Source organism: Suricata suricatta, chromosome 6 (genome assembly GCF_006229205.1).
Source record: "Suricata suricatta isolate VVHF042 chromosome 6, meerkat_22Aug2017_6uvM2_HiC, whole genome shotgun sequence".
Classification (NCBI taxonomy): domain Eukaryota; kingdom Metazoa; phylum Chordata; class Mammalia; order Carnivora; family Herpestidae; genus Suricata; species Suricata suricatta.
The window spans coordinates 35,216,562-35,229,852 of NC_043705.1; the positions used below are offsets into that span (position 1 = coordinate 35,216,562).

General features: G+C 41.2%; 1 protein-coding gene across 4 annotated transcripts in view; it reads right to left on the bottom strand.

Annotated features, from left to right (window-relative positions):
* PRELID2 (PRELI domain containing 2) overlaps positions 1 to 13,291 on the bottom strand; it is an 88,459-nt gene that overhangs the window by 51,425 nt on the left and 23,743 nt on the right. For all 4 annotated transcript variants that reach the window (XM_029942181.1, XM_029942184.1, XM_029942183.1 and 1 more), the window contains 3 exons: positions 7,221 to 7,278; positions 4,813 to 4,886; positions 3,121 to 3,281 (listed from right to left, as the gene is read on the bottom strand). In XM_029942181.1, coding sequence (XP_029798041.1) covers positions 3,121 to 3,281; positions 4,813 to 4,886; positions 7,221 to 7,278 — 293 coding nt within the window. The remainder of the gene's footprint in view (positions 1 to 3,120; positions 3,282 to 4,812; positions 4,887 to 7,220; positions 7,279 to 13,291) is intronic.

Here is a 13,291-nt window from a genome sequence, read left to right on the forward strand (position 1 = left end):
AAAATTATATGCCAACAAACTAGACAATCTAGAAGAAATGGGCAAATTCCTAAATGCACATGCACTACCAAAATTCAAACGAGAAGAGATAGGAAATCTGAACAGACCCATAACCAATGAAGAAATTGAATCAGTTATTAAAAATTTCCCAGTGAATAAAATCCCAGGGCTGGATGGATTCTCAGGGGAACTCTACCAGACATTTAAAGCAGAGTTAACACCAATCCTTCTCAAGTTATTCCAAATAATAGAAATGGAAATAAAACTTTCAGACTCATTCTACGAAGCACATATGACTTTGATTCCTAAGCCAGACAGGGACCCAACCAAAAAAGAGAACTACAGGCCAATATCCTTAATGAATACAGATGCAAAAATACTCAACAAGATACTAGCAAATCGAATTCAACAGCATATAAAAAGAATTATCCATTATGATCAAGTGGGATTCATTCCTGGGTTACAGGGCTTGTTCAATATTTGCAAATCCATCAGTGTGATACATCACATTAACAATAACAACAAAAAAAAGATAAAAACCATATGATCCTGTCGATAGATGCAGAAAAAGCATTTGACAAAATACAACATCCCTTCTTAATAAAAACTCTCGAGAAAGTTGGGAAAGAAGGAACTTACTTAAACATCATAAAAGCCATTTATGAAAAGCCCACAGCTAATGTTATCCTCAATGGGGGAAAACTGAGAGCTTTCCCCCTGAAATCAGGGACACGACAGGGATGTCCACTCTCACCATTGTTGTTTAACATAGTGTTGGAAGTCCTAGCATCAGCAATCAGACAACAAAAGGATATAAAAGGCATCAGAGTTGTCAAAGAAGTAGTCAAACTTTCACTTTTCGTAGATGACATGATAGTCTACATGGAAAACCCGGCAGACTCCACCAGAAGCCTTCTAGAACTGATCGATGAATTCAGTAAAGTTGCAGGGTACAAAATCAATGTACAGATATCGGTTGCATTCCTATACACCAATAATGAAGCAGCCAAAAAAGAAATCAAGAAACTGATCCCATTCACAATTGCACGAAAAACCATAAAATACCTAGGAGTAAACCTAACCAGGGATGTAAAAGACCTGTATGATGAAAACTATAGAAAACTTATGAAAGATTGAAGAAGACATCAAGAAATGGAAAACCATTCCCTATTCATGGATCGGAAGACTAAACATTGTGAAAATGTCATTACTACCCAAAGCAATCTACACATTCAATGCAATTCCCATCAAAATTGCACCAGCGTTCTTCTCAAAGCTAGAACAAGCTATCCTCAATCTCATATGGAATCACAAAAGACCTCAAATAGTTAAAGTAATATTGAAGAAGAAAACCAAAACGGGAGGCATCACAATCCCAGACTTTAGCCTCTACAAAGCTGTCATCATCAAGACAGTGTGGTTTTGGCACAAAAACAGACAAATGGACCAATGGAATAGAATAGAGAATCCAGAACTGGGCCCACAAGTGTGCAGCCAATTAATCTTTGATAAAGCAGGAAAGAGTGTCCAATGGAAAAAAGACTGCCTCTTCAACAGGTGGTGTTGGGAGAGCTGGATAGCAACATGTAGAAGAATAAAACTAGACCACTTTCTTACACCATTCACAAAAATAAACTCAAAATGGATGAAGGACCTGAATGTGAGACAGGAAATCATAAAAACCCTCAAGGAGAAAGCAGGAAATAGCCTCCTTACCTCAATCGCAGCAACTTCCTCCTTGACACATCCCCAAAGGCAAGGGAAATGAAAGCAAAAATGAACTATTGGTACCTCTTCAAGATAAAAAGCTTTTGCAATGCAAAGGAAATGATCGAAAAAACTAACAGGCAACTAACAGAATGGGAAAAGATAGTGGCAAATGGCATATTAGATAAAGGGCTGGTATCCAAAATCTACAAGGAACTCACTAAACTCCACACCCAAAAAACAAATAATCCAGTGAAGAAATGGGTAGAAAACCTGAACAGACACTTCTCCAAAGAGGACATCCAGATGGCCAACAGGCACATGAAAGGATGCTCAACATCACTCATCATTAGGGAAATACAAATCAAAACCACACTGAGATACCACCTCACACCGGTCAGAGTGGCTAAAAGGAACAAATCAAGAGACTAGAGATGCTGGTGAGGATGTAGAGAAACAGGCACCCTCCTACACTGTTGGTGGAAATGTAAATTGGTGCAGCCGCTCTGGACAACAGTGTGGAGGTTCCTCAAAAAACTATCCATAGAACTCCCCTATGACCCAGCAATAGCACTGCTAGGAATTTACCTAAGGGACACAGGAGTGCTGACACATAGGGGCACATGTACCCCAGCGTTCATAGTAGCACTGTCAACAATAGCCAAATCATGGAAAGAGCCTAAATGTCCATCACCTGATGAGTGGATCAAGAAGATGTGGTATATATGTACAATGGACTACTACATGGCAATGAGAAAGAATTAAATCTGGCCATTTGTAGCAAAGTGGATGGACCTCTAGGGTGTCATGCTAAGCAAAATAAGTCAGGCAGAGAAGGACAGATACCGTATGTTTGCACTCATAGGTCTAACAGGAGAACAGGAGAAACGTAATGGAGGACCATGGGGAGGGGAAGAGGGAAAGAAAGTTGGGGAGAGGGAGGGACACAAATCATGAGAGACTCTTGAACACTGAAAATGAACCGAGGGCTGAAGGGGGAGGGAGAAGGGGAAGGGGGTGATGGTCATGGTGGGGGGCACTTGTGGGGAGAAGCACTGGGTATTATATGGAAACCAATCTGACAATAAACTATTATAAAAAAAAAAAAAAGAAATCTACTCCTGAAATCATTGTTGCACTGTGTGCTAACTAACTTGAATGTAAATCATAAAAATAAATAAAGAGGAAAAAAAAAAGAAAGGAGTTGAGCTCTGCTATTTTTCCCCCAAAGACAAATCTACTTATTAACTACCTGAGTGATTAAAATTAATAATGTGTAACTTATGTGAGTTGTAAACCAAGGTTGTAAGTATGCAATCATAGCTTTTTAATATATGAACTCATTTGTGCATCCCTGTACCCAACACACACACACACACACACACACACACACACACACACAGGTGGTCTTACCAATTTGGATTTTCCACACTTTCCCGGAAGACAGACTCCTCTTTCATGGATGCATACTGTGTCCACGTAAGGCAGTGACTCCGTATAGCCATGTTTCTTTCCTGAGGATTCAGCCACGATTCCTCTTCCAACTGGATACTAGGTACCTTTAAAATGCTCACCTGTCCAACAGAGAGTGGATGGCTCTTTCAAATGAGGAAGAGCAGGCTCCAGAAGGACAGAGTCCAGAGTTGCTTTCAGTCTCAAAAATTAAGAGGACAAGTGATCCTGATATAACAAACGATGGCTCACCACCAATGGCCGTGAGTCCTTGATAATCAAACATACCATGACCTTACTAAATGCTGGTGAGGACCTGCAAATGGCCCAGGATTTATGCAAGCTGGAGAGTCCCTGGCCTGATTTCCCTAACTGCTAAACACTAAGCAAATTACCAGCCTCCTGCGTGTCTCCTCCAGGGCTGGTTATGGCCTTCTTAAATTGATGGATTCTAATTGGGCCCACTTATGGGCTCACATCCAAGACAACATCAGATAAAATATTTTCTTCATTTTAAACTCTGTCCAATATTTTGAAATGTATGCTTTCTGAGGTGGAGGAGACATGCGAAAATTACAAAGGCAGCACTGCACAAGTCAGAGGTGTCCTTAAATTATTTAAGAATTGAGATACAAGACAAAGTTGAATGTCTTTTTATATAATAGATTCAAAGGGTGTATATAGGGCAAAGGCAGGGTATACACCCTGTGGGAAAAGCCAGTCATAATTTGTTGCATTCAGGGCAACACATTGTAGCATCTGGAAAATAACATAAAGCTCTTTTTCATTGTCATATCAGCTTTCTTTCCTCCAAAGAATATGACAGAATCTTAATCCAGGATAAGGAAGTGATAGAAGCCATCACTTTGTCTACAGAGACCAAACAGCACAGCAATGTCATCTGCAAGCTAAGTGGCTCTACATCACCAAAAGAATCACTTCCAGGTTGAAACAACCATCAGAGACATCATCAGGATGTTCTCCTCTTGTTTCCTCCTGATTCTAAAAGGACTCTTGTCAATAATTCCTCCAGGATTCAATCAATGTTATTAAAAATTCCCACTTACCTTTGCCAAAAATCACCAGAGTGCTTAAGGATTTCAAAGAGAGAAAACAATGTGCTATCATGAAGATTTCATCATCACCACCATCACCTTACAGAAACATACACAAACAGACTTACAGAGAACACGGAGATTATATTCTCCCTGAAATAACTTCTCTGACAGTGACATAGAAACTGAAGCTTTTATCTTCCTTGCTGAAGAGGAGACTAAATATTTACCATCTGTCCACTTCTGATCATTCTTACCTAAGAGTCTTAACCAACCATGGACAGATGAGAAAAGACGGTCACTTCATGCAAAATATCCTAGACATCTTTAATATAATTGTAGACCATCTCTATGTCCACTAAGAGCCCTCCACAAAAGAGAAGCAGAAACAGAAAGAAAGAAAAAAAAACTATCTCCAGTGGCATCTGCCAAAACTGAGATTAGATATGAGAGTGCTTTCTTCCTCTGAGGGGCTACTGCGGTCCAACTGGGAAAGTTCTAACACTCCTCTACATCAGAAAATGCTCTCTCTTTCCAGGACTGTGTGAAAATCACCCAGGGTTACACCAAATCTGATTAAATTTTAAAATGATTTTACCTTCCTTAAAATCTCGGGAACCACATTCTGACAGACTGCAATCCTCTTTCTATAGATGATCCCTGTTGACACATCTAGAAACAGAAAATTTTTACACTCAAAAAATGTTTGAAGAATATGTATTCCTGTCCTAATGTCAATAAAACATTTCATTTCAACGTCAGTTTTCTATATGCAGAATTCCTAGAGAGAAAAAAAGTGTTTAACTCAAAACTCAGTATCCTTGGCCACTTTTCTGGGCCAAATCATTCCTTATACACTTATCTGTAATCAAGGAAAAAGGGTCAGACAGCTCTTCACTCTGCACATTCTAAAGTCAGAGAAAAGAATCACAAACTGTTCACGGCTCTGGATTATCAGTGTCAACACTCCAATGACAAGGACCAAAGAGCCTCTTGCTCAACTCCAACAAAGACAATGTTTTCACAAGACTATGGAGAATCTGATTCTGCCACATTCTGTACCAAACATGTCTTCAAAGCACAGACTTCTAGGTACACAATTTAAACCCTGAATTAATTATATTAGCTGTAGTCTTCTCTCATCAAGAAGCACTGTCCCTGTGACTGGCACTACTCTGTTTTGTTTTCCAATCATGTGAAAAGCACACAATAAATGTGAACGAAGAAAAAGGGGGACTGAGTCAGAGGAAAAACATAAACTCTGAAGTACTGTCTTTTGCCCTGTAAGCTACTGTGACTTGGCCAAGTCCTGTCGGGTTTCTCAGAGCTCTGGCTATCGTAGCCCTGACGGTGCAAATGCCCAGATGGCGCAGAAGCCTCTGGCAGGATGAGGAGCGTGTCCCTCCTGCCCACTGGCAGTCCCTCGGCCGGCTTATCCAATGTCTGCAGCGCACACACTTAAGACGGATTAGGCACTCCTGCAGGCAAAGATGCCTCCATCAACGGCAGAAATCATAATTAATGTTCCTACACCACTTTGGAATACACTTTGGATATTGTTCTCTCAATCTGATCTTCACAACAACCTAAAGCAGGATTATTATTACATTCTCATTTAATAAATGAAATCAGAGCCTCCAAAAAGTTAGGTCATGCAGGCAGTAACAAAAGCAAGGCTCGAAATCAGATATCTTTGATGCCAAATAACAAGTTTCTCCCATACTGAGTGCAGACACATGAAAAAAATGTTTTTTAAATATATGAATAGAGTTATGGATGTGAAGAAAATACCCTCACAAGCCAAAGACAGTTTTTGTGTTCACCAAGCACAGAGATGACTTCGCAGTCACGTCACGAATAGTAGCATCTCACACATTTTCTCAGAAGACTCAAGAGCATGTCAGAAGTAGGCCTGCATGTCTCCAAATGTCTATACACTGATTATGGGTCTCGCTAGAGCTTCCTATGTGCCCCAGTTCTCAAGTCCAGGCAATGACAGTGAAAATGATTCCACCAAGATACATATGACAGAGAGCAGTCCAGGGGTGAATAAACATCTCCTGCAAAGGGCCATGTGGTAAATATCTTAGCCCTTATGAACAGCCTTGTTGCAACAACTCAACTCTGCCGTTGCCACAAAGAAGAAGCCATAGATAGCATGTAAACAAGTGGGCATGGCTGTATGTCAATAAAACTTTATTCACAACATCAAGCAGGACAAGCATAGTTTGTCCACCCCTATGCTGGTCAATATGGAACCATACTGCTTAGTACAGTTATGATTCCATAACCTCATCACTTTACAGTCCCATCTTACATGCATGCTACTAGTCATGGCACTGTTTTGCCACTTATAAAATGATACACGAGTATATTATAGGGATATAGTCATGTGACCTTGGGCAAATTATTTAACCTTTAATTTATTGATTTCTTCATACATTAAATGGGAGTAGGAATAATACATACCCCATACATTACTCTGAAGACGAAAGGAGTTAATAAAAGTAAGAGTGCCTGGCTCATATTCACTGCTCAGAATGTTGGCTGTTACTATTGTGATCAGTCAATAACTGAGAGAGTGACAAAGGCATATTAAAGAAGACTTCTACTGCTGCTGTAAATGCTGGGTACTCTTCTCTGTCACCTCAAATACACCTGTTCCTACAGCTGTTTCAAAAGTAATAGGCTGGGCACCTGGGTGGCTCAGTCACTTAAGCATCCGACTCTTGGTCTCAGCTCAGGTCATGATTTCATGGTTTGTGAGTTCAAGCCCTGCGTCAGGATCTGCACTGACAGTGTGGAGTCTGCTTGGGATTTCCCCTCTCTCCCTCTCTCTGTCCGTCTCCCACTCACTCTCTCTCTGTCTCTCTCAAAATAAAAACTAAACATAAAAAAATAAAAAGTAACATGCTACACACACACACATACACACACACACACCTTGATAAACATCACTATTACTTAATGAACATCACTGAAGTCAGGTGTATGCAGAGAACTTACCTCTTTTTTCCTCCACAGTTACTACAGAGATGACATTTTTATCCATGGGGTTGGGATACTAAATGAAAACACATGAAGAAGAATTACCATTCATCCTTCACCCAAGTGAATTACCTCGCAGTAACAACAGTTATGTGCAAGAACGGTAAATATTATCCAAGCAAGTCTAAGGCCAGTTTTCAACCAAGGCCCTTCATTGTACTATCTGGGCCTAGATGAGTAAGAGGTACCATCAACTGAACCTGTGTGAGTCCAGGAGAAACCTTTAGATCCAACACAGCCCTGGGCAGAGAAGGGAGGGTGAGGTGAATCTAATTATCAGTATTACTGTCAGCATGGGACCAGCCTGACATAAATGAAGTGTCCTCTGTGCCAGGCACTGTGCTACACACTTTATTCACTTATGTGATCTTGTTTATTTTTTTGAGTTTATTCATTTATGTTGAGAGGGGCATTGGTGGGGGGGGATGGGCGCAGAGACGGAGAGAGATTCCCCAGCAGGCCCCGTAATGTCAGTGTGGAGCCTGCCGTGGAGCTCGATCTCAAGAACCGTGAGGTTGTGACCTGAGCCAAAATCAAGAGTAGGACGCTTAATGGACTCAGCCACCCAGGCGCCCCCACATGATCTTGTTCAAATCCCACAACAGCTTCTCTGCTGGGGCTGGGTCATGTGTTATCATTACTTCACAGGTCAGAAATGGCAACTGAATAAAGGTTAGAGTCAGGATCACCCAGCAGGTAGTGGGGGAGCGATGAAGTTACACCAGGCCTAACACAGAGGGAACCTGTCCCCAGGATCGGGCACCACTGCCCAGCAGTTAGCCTGAGAGGAACATGACTACAGAGGTGGTCTACTCCAGGTGCTCAGTGAATCCTTTATCTACCAATTCCCCTGAGAGACGATTTGGATGTAACAAGACTAGAAAAAGCTATCATTTTTGTCGTGGGCAGTTTACATATATTATTTCATTTTAATTCTCAAATTGATACCGTGAGGTATATGCTGCTTTTCACCTTTCACGTGAGGAAAATTAAGGCCCACATAAACCAAGTAATCTGATCAAAACCACCAACTAATGAGCAGTGAGATTATAATTTACTCACTGATATTTTATATTGCCTTCTAAACCCGCCTACCTAACCTACCCTGAAATGGCCTCAGAATTATTCAGACCCAATTCTTTCTAGAGAAAGACTTCAGGGGTGGAAGTGACTTTCTCAAAGCCATAAGACAAGGCGGCCCCTGGTCCAAGCCTGCTGAGCACCCCTTGGGCTCTTTGCCCAGAGATGCACACTGCTTCATCCTGCGATCAAACCAGAAAAGAAAATCACAAGAAGTCTTATCCAACATCAACAAGTGCAGAAGGGGAAGGAGAACAGTGAAAGGGCAAAGAAGGGCTTCTCCTTCACAAACTTGAGCTTCAAGTCTCTGGAAGCCTAGGAAGTGATATATGCTACTCAGTGTGTGGGTCTCCCCCTTCTCAGAGCACTGAGTGTGTGTGTGTGTGTGTGTGTGTGTGTGTGTGAGAGAGAAAGAGAGAGAGAGAAACAGAGACAGAGAGAGGTTGGCTAAGTGGTTGATTTTCAGAGAAAAGGATCCATTACTTACATTATTAAAGACATCTGTGACCCCAAAAGACACTGGATTAGAACTCAGACCTATGAGAACAGGAATATGATCTATTGCAGCCACTCCTGTATCTCTACCACTACCACTGTCTGGCACATAGTAGGCACTCAATAAACTTTTGCTGAATGAATGAATATGAAGATGAACCTTGCTCACCTATGGGGTCAATTTAGAAAATGAACCTTACTTTGGAGAACTATCTGTGAAGAGAACAGATGGTCAGTTGCCTCTGGTCAGTCCTCAGTAGCCTCAACACTACATCATGCCAATTCTGGCAGCTGCAATCTTTAAAAACATTTTTATTGTTTTATTTTTTTTATTTATTTTTGAGAGACAGAGAGAGACAGCATGAGCAGGGGAGGGTCAGAGAGAGAGGGAGACACAGAATCTGAAGCAGGCTCCAGGCTCTGAGCTAGCTGTCAGCACAGAGCCCGATACAGGGCGCAAACCCACGAACCATGAGATCTGACCTGAGCCGAAGTCGGACGCTTAACCGACTGAGCCACCCAGGAACCCCAGCAGCTGCAATCTTGATAAGTAATCAAAAAAACTGATTTTTAAGTATTCATCCACTCATTCATTCATTTTTGCCCCAGAAAAAAAAAAGCTCAAAATTACAGTGACTGCTTTCATGAAGTTTAACCTTCAGGTAATGCCCACCAGGTACAATCAAGTTAAGCTATTCTGCTTCTTGGCAAGGGGCCTCACTTACAGAGCATGCGTGAAGCAAGGAAGCTATGTGAGCCTCACAGAGATCCCTTGAATTATGTGTTCCTGTGTGTGTGAATAGAAACTTTTACAGTAAGGTAAAATGAAAGTCTGAAAGTATTTCCTTGACTAGTCCTGGTTTGCTCATTTTACATTCATCAATATACCCTGCCTGAATATTACAAATACACTGTAAGTTGTAGGAAGATTACTAAATTATGGAAGAGATTTGAAATGTAATCACCAGAGGAGGACACTGCTAAAAGCTTCCACGTTCAAGGTATCAGTAAAATTCCCAAAGATGATGAACTCAGAAACGTCACACTTTTACATAATTTCAGGATTTGCTTATTAAGCCAAAGAGCACTGATGAAGCAATAGTGAAAATTCTCTATTTATTCTTCACTTAAGAGGTTTTGAGTACCTACCATGCCAGGCACCGTTCCAGGCACTGAGCAAATAGTACTGAAATAAAATTGTAGCCTCTTTCAGAGTTTCCATGTTAGTTAGGGAAACAAACAAGAATAAAAAAAAATACACATATCAGAAGAATATAAATCAGACTAACGGATAACAGGGAGATGGGCAATTGTGGAGATGTATCATTATAGAATACTTAAGGGTCACCCCACAGACAACGCTTGTAAATAACAAGTAAAATGAAGGTTTTATTAGCCAAACACAAAAGATCCTGAACTATTCATGTTAGTAAAATCATCTCCCTGATTCAAGTCATTTACCTACACAGCTACTTTTGGAGTGGGATAGACATGGGCCTCGAGTTTCCACAGGAGAATGGGAAAAGAAATGAGAGGTTTGTTTACGGTAACTAAATATCATGACCTGAAAGGCATATATTTTAACTTTTTTAAATTGAAAGATTTATTGTGTTGAGGCTCCCCCTATCTGGCATGACTTGAAATGATCTGACGCCATCTTGTGGTAACTTGAATATTCATGATTTAATTCGCGAACATTTTTCCGAACTCCGGTTAACCAGGGGCTGAGAGAGGGAAGGCTCTCAGAAACGCTCATCACCAGGAATGCCGGTTTGGGAAGATGGGAAGCAGCAGACAGGTTTCTCTGGACATTTTTCCAACATGGTGTGCCACTGGAACAGACCAAGAGAGGTCAGGATTGAGAGCACCAGGGACTTACTGGGCACGCAGTGTTCTGCTCCTCCCATGCCTGTAGGAGAGGCTGCCATACGTGTGCTTCCCCAGACGAGTACGCCCATTAACTACTAGTAAGATGAGGAGGCTATGCACAGAAAACATACGGCAATGGGATAAGGTCTCCCGCAAACAGGGTCACGCAGATTTTCCAATCCCCACTCCACACTAGGGACTCCCCTAGGAGCAAAGTGGCCTCAACACCCAGATATCTGCCAAAAGCTCTTGTCACGTCGGGACCTGGCTCAGCGGATCACAAGCTGCAGTGGCATAAAAATGGTTACCACATGGGGGCTGTGTACACTCGCCACCTAGGCCACACGTTCTGGGATCTTCCAAGGTGCACTCACTTCGTTCCGAACTTACTCATGATTTTACTTTCTTCACCGAATGTATCGACTAACTCCTTTTCCTTTTCCCAAGATCTAAATCTACAGCAAACATCACAGTCTAACAAGGGTAAAATGCAGTCTCTTCTACATTGTCATATACCTTGCTTTCATTGACTTTTTACACGTTAATAGGTAAGGGGCCTATATAAATAAAAAAGGCCAAAAACTGAAAAATACTGGGATATATATATATATATATATATATATATATATATATATATATATATATATATCTCAAGACAAACCTATAGCTATGAAAAGTGAGAGGCCAAAAAACTGAGTCTATCTAACTACAGGAATTAACAGTCACTCTGTTTGTGGGAAGAGCTTCAGGAAGATATGGTTACTCACCTTTCTTACTTACAAGGGAAGATGATACAAGCTTTCATAAAGCCTACTCTTAAGAGTGAGGAGGTTTGAAAATATCAACGTTCCAAAAGGCTCAGAAGTCAATGCCCACCTTTTAAAATACCCCCTCCCAGAGGGAGGGAAGTGGGTGATGGTCATGGAGGGAGGCGCTTGTGGGGAGAAGCACTGGGTGTTATATGGAATCCAATTTCAAAATAAACTATAAAAAATAAAATAAAATAAAATAAAATACCCCTCCCCCCCCCAAAAAAAGGGTCAATGACCTGCAAAGGAGCCATTGTTTACCAACGTCCAAATGGCATTACCCAAGAGAGCACAAGGAAGCAACCAGCAACACATCTGTATTAGTCCTACAAAGGCCAAGAGGAGCCACAGTAAGTCTGTATATTAACATTTCTGTCTTATAAGCATCACGAGAACTTTTGTTCCTCAGGCTGCTTCCAAACATGCACATGCAAAGCAGGGTTGCTGCTGAAAAGAGATCTGGCATTTTAGCTCAACAAAAAAATCACCAGGGACTGTGCCAAGTTGCCTTTATGACCTACATGCAACAGTCTATCTTAGAGGAAAGCAAAGTTGATTTCATACCAAGATCAAATGAATCATCGATTAATCAAAATCTCAGTGTTCAAGGACAAAACATTTTTAAGTCAATAAATTCTTGACTGCTTGTGCATCGGCCTTCCAGGCCAATGGGATGATGAAGTAGAAAGAACACAGGACAAGGAGCCTGGACACACAGACCGTGACGCTGCCACCTCTGGAGCCAGGGCGATGGACCACCAGAGGACACTCAAGGCCGTTCTGCCTGGGACAGGTTATGATTCTAAACAAAGGCCGACAACATCACATCACCCTTACTCATTCAAAAGTGTCCTAATAATTGGCAATGACACAATGAAGTTTCTTGAAAGAAATAGCTTATAATGGTGACACAGAGGAAAACCGTTTTTACCTCCTAATTAAATGCAGACATAAACCAGATGCATTTAAAGATAAAAAGGTCTGTAAGATAACCGACCAGTATTCTTCAAAAGTGCCATGGTCCAGAAAGGCAAAAAAGTAAAGAAACTGTTCCACACTGGAGGAGGCTAAGACATGACAACTAAATGCAATGTGGGATCCTTGACTGACTCCTAGACTGGAAAAAATGCAAATAGTGGATGACTGCCAAATCCGAGTAAGGTCTGTAGACTACTTGACATTGCACCGATGCTAATTCCCTGATTTTAAGAGCTATACAGTGGTTTGGGGAAGCTGGCTGAAGGGTATACTGGAATCCTTTGTTGTGCAACATTTTTTAATTCAAATTACAGTTGAGCCTTGAACAACAGGAGTTTGAACAGCGTGGGTCCACTTCTATGTGGGGTTTGTTTCAATAAATACAGTACGGTACCATAAATGCATTTTCTCTTCCTTATGTCTTTCTCAACATTTTTTTTCTATATATAACATACAAGTATGTGTTAATTGACTGTTCGTGTCATCAGTAAGGCTTACAGCCAACAGCGGGCTACTAGTAGTTAAATCTGGGGGGAGTCAAAAGTCACAGAGATGCAGATTTTCAATTGTATACGGGCCAGTGCCCCTAAACACCATGTTGTTTAGGACCAACTGTATTTCTAAATGAAAACCTAAGAAATAAAAAACAAAGTTAAAAGGAAAGTACAGAGTGTTGGAAACAGAAGGAGTTTTAGAACCCAAGAGACTTCAGTTTGAACCCCTTCTATGGGAGCCTTGGGCAAAATGCTTTCATCTCACCTGCCTTAGTTTCTCCATCTGTAAAAATGGGGGGGGGGA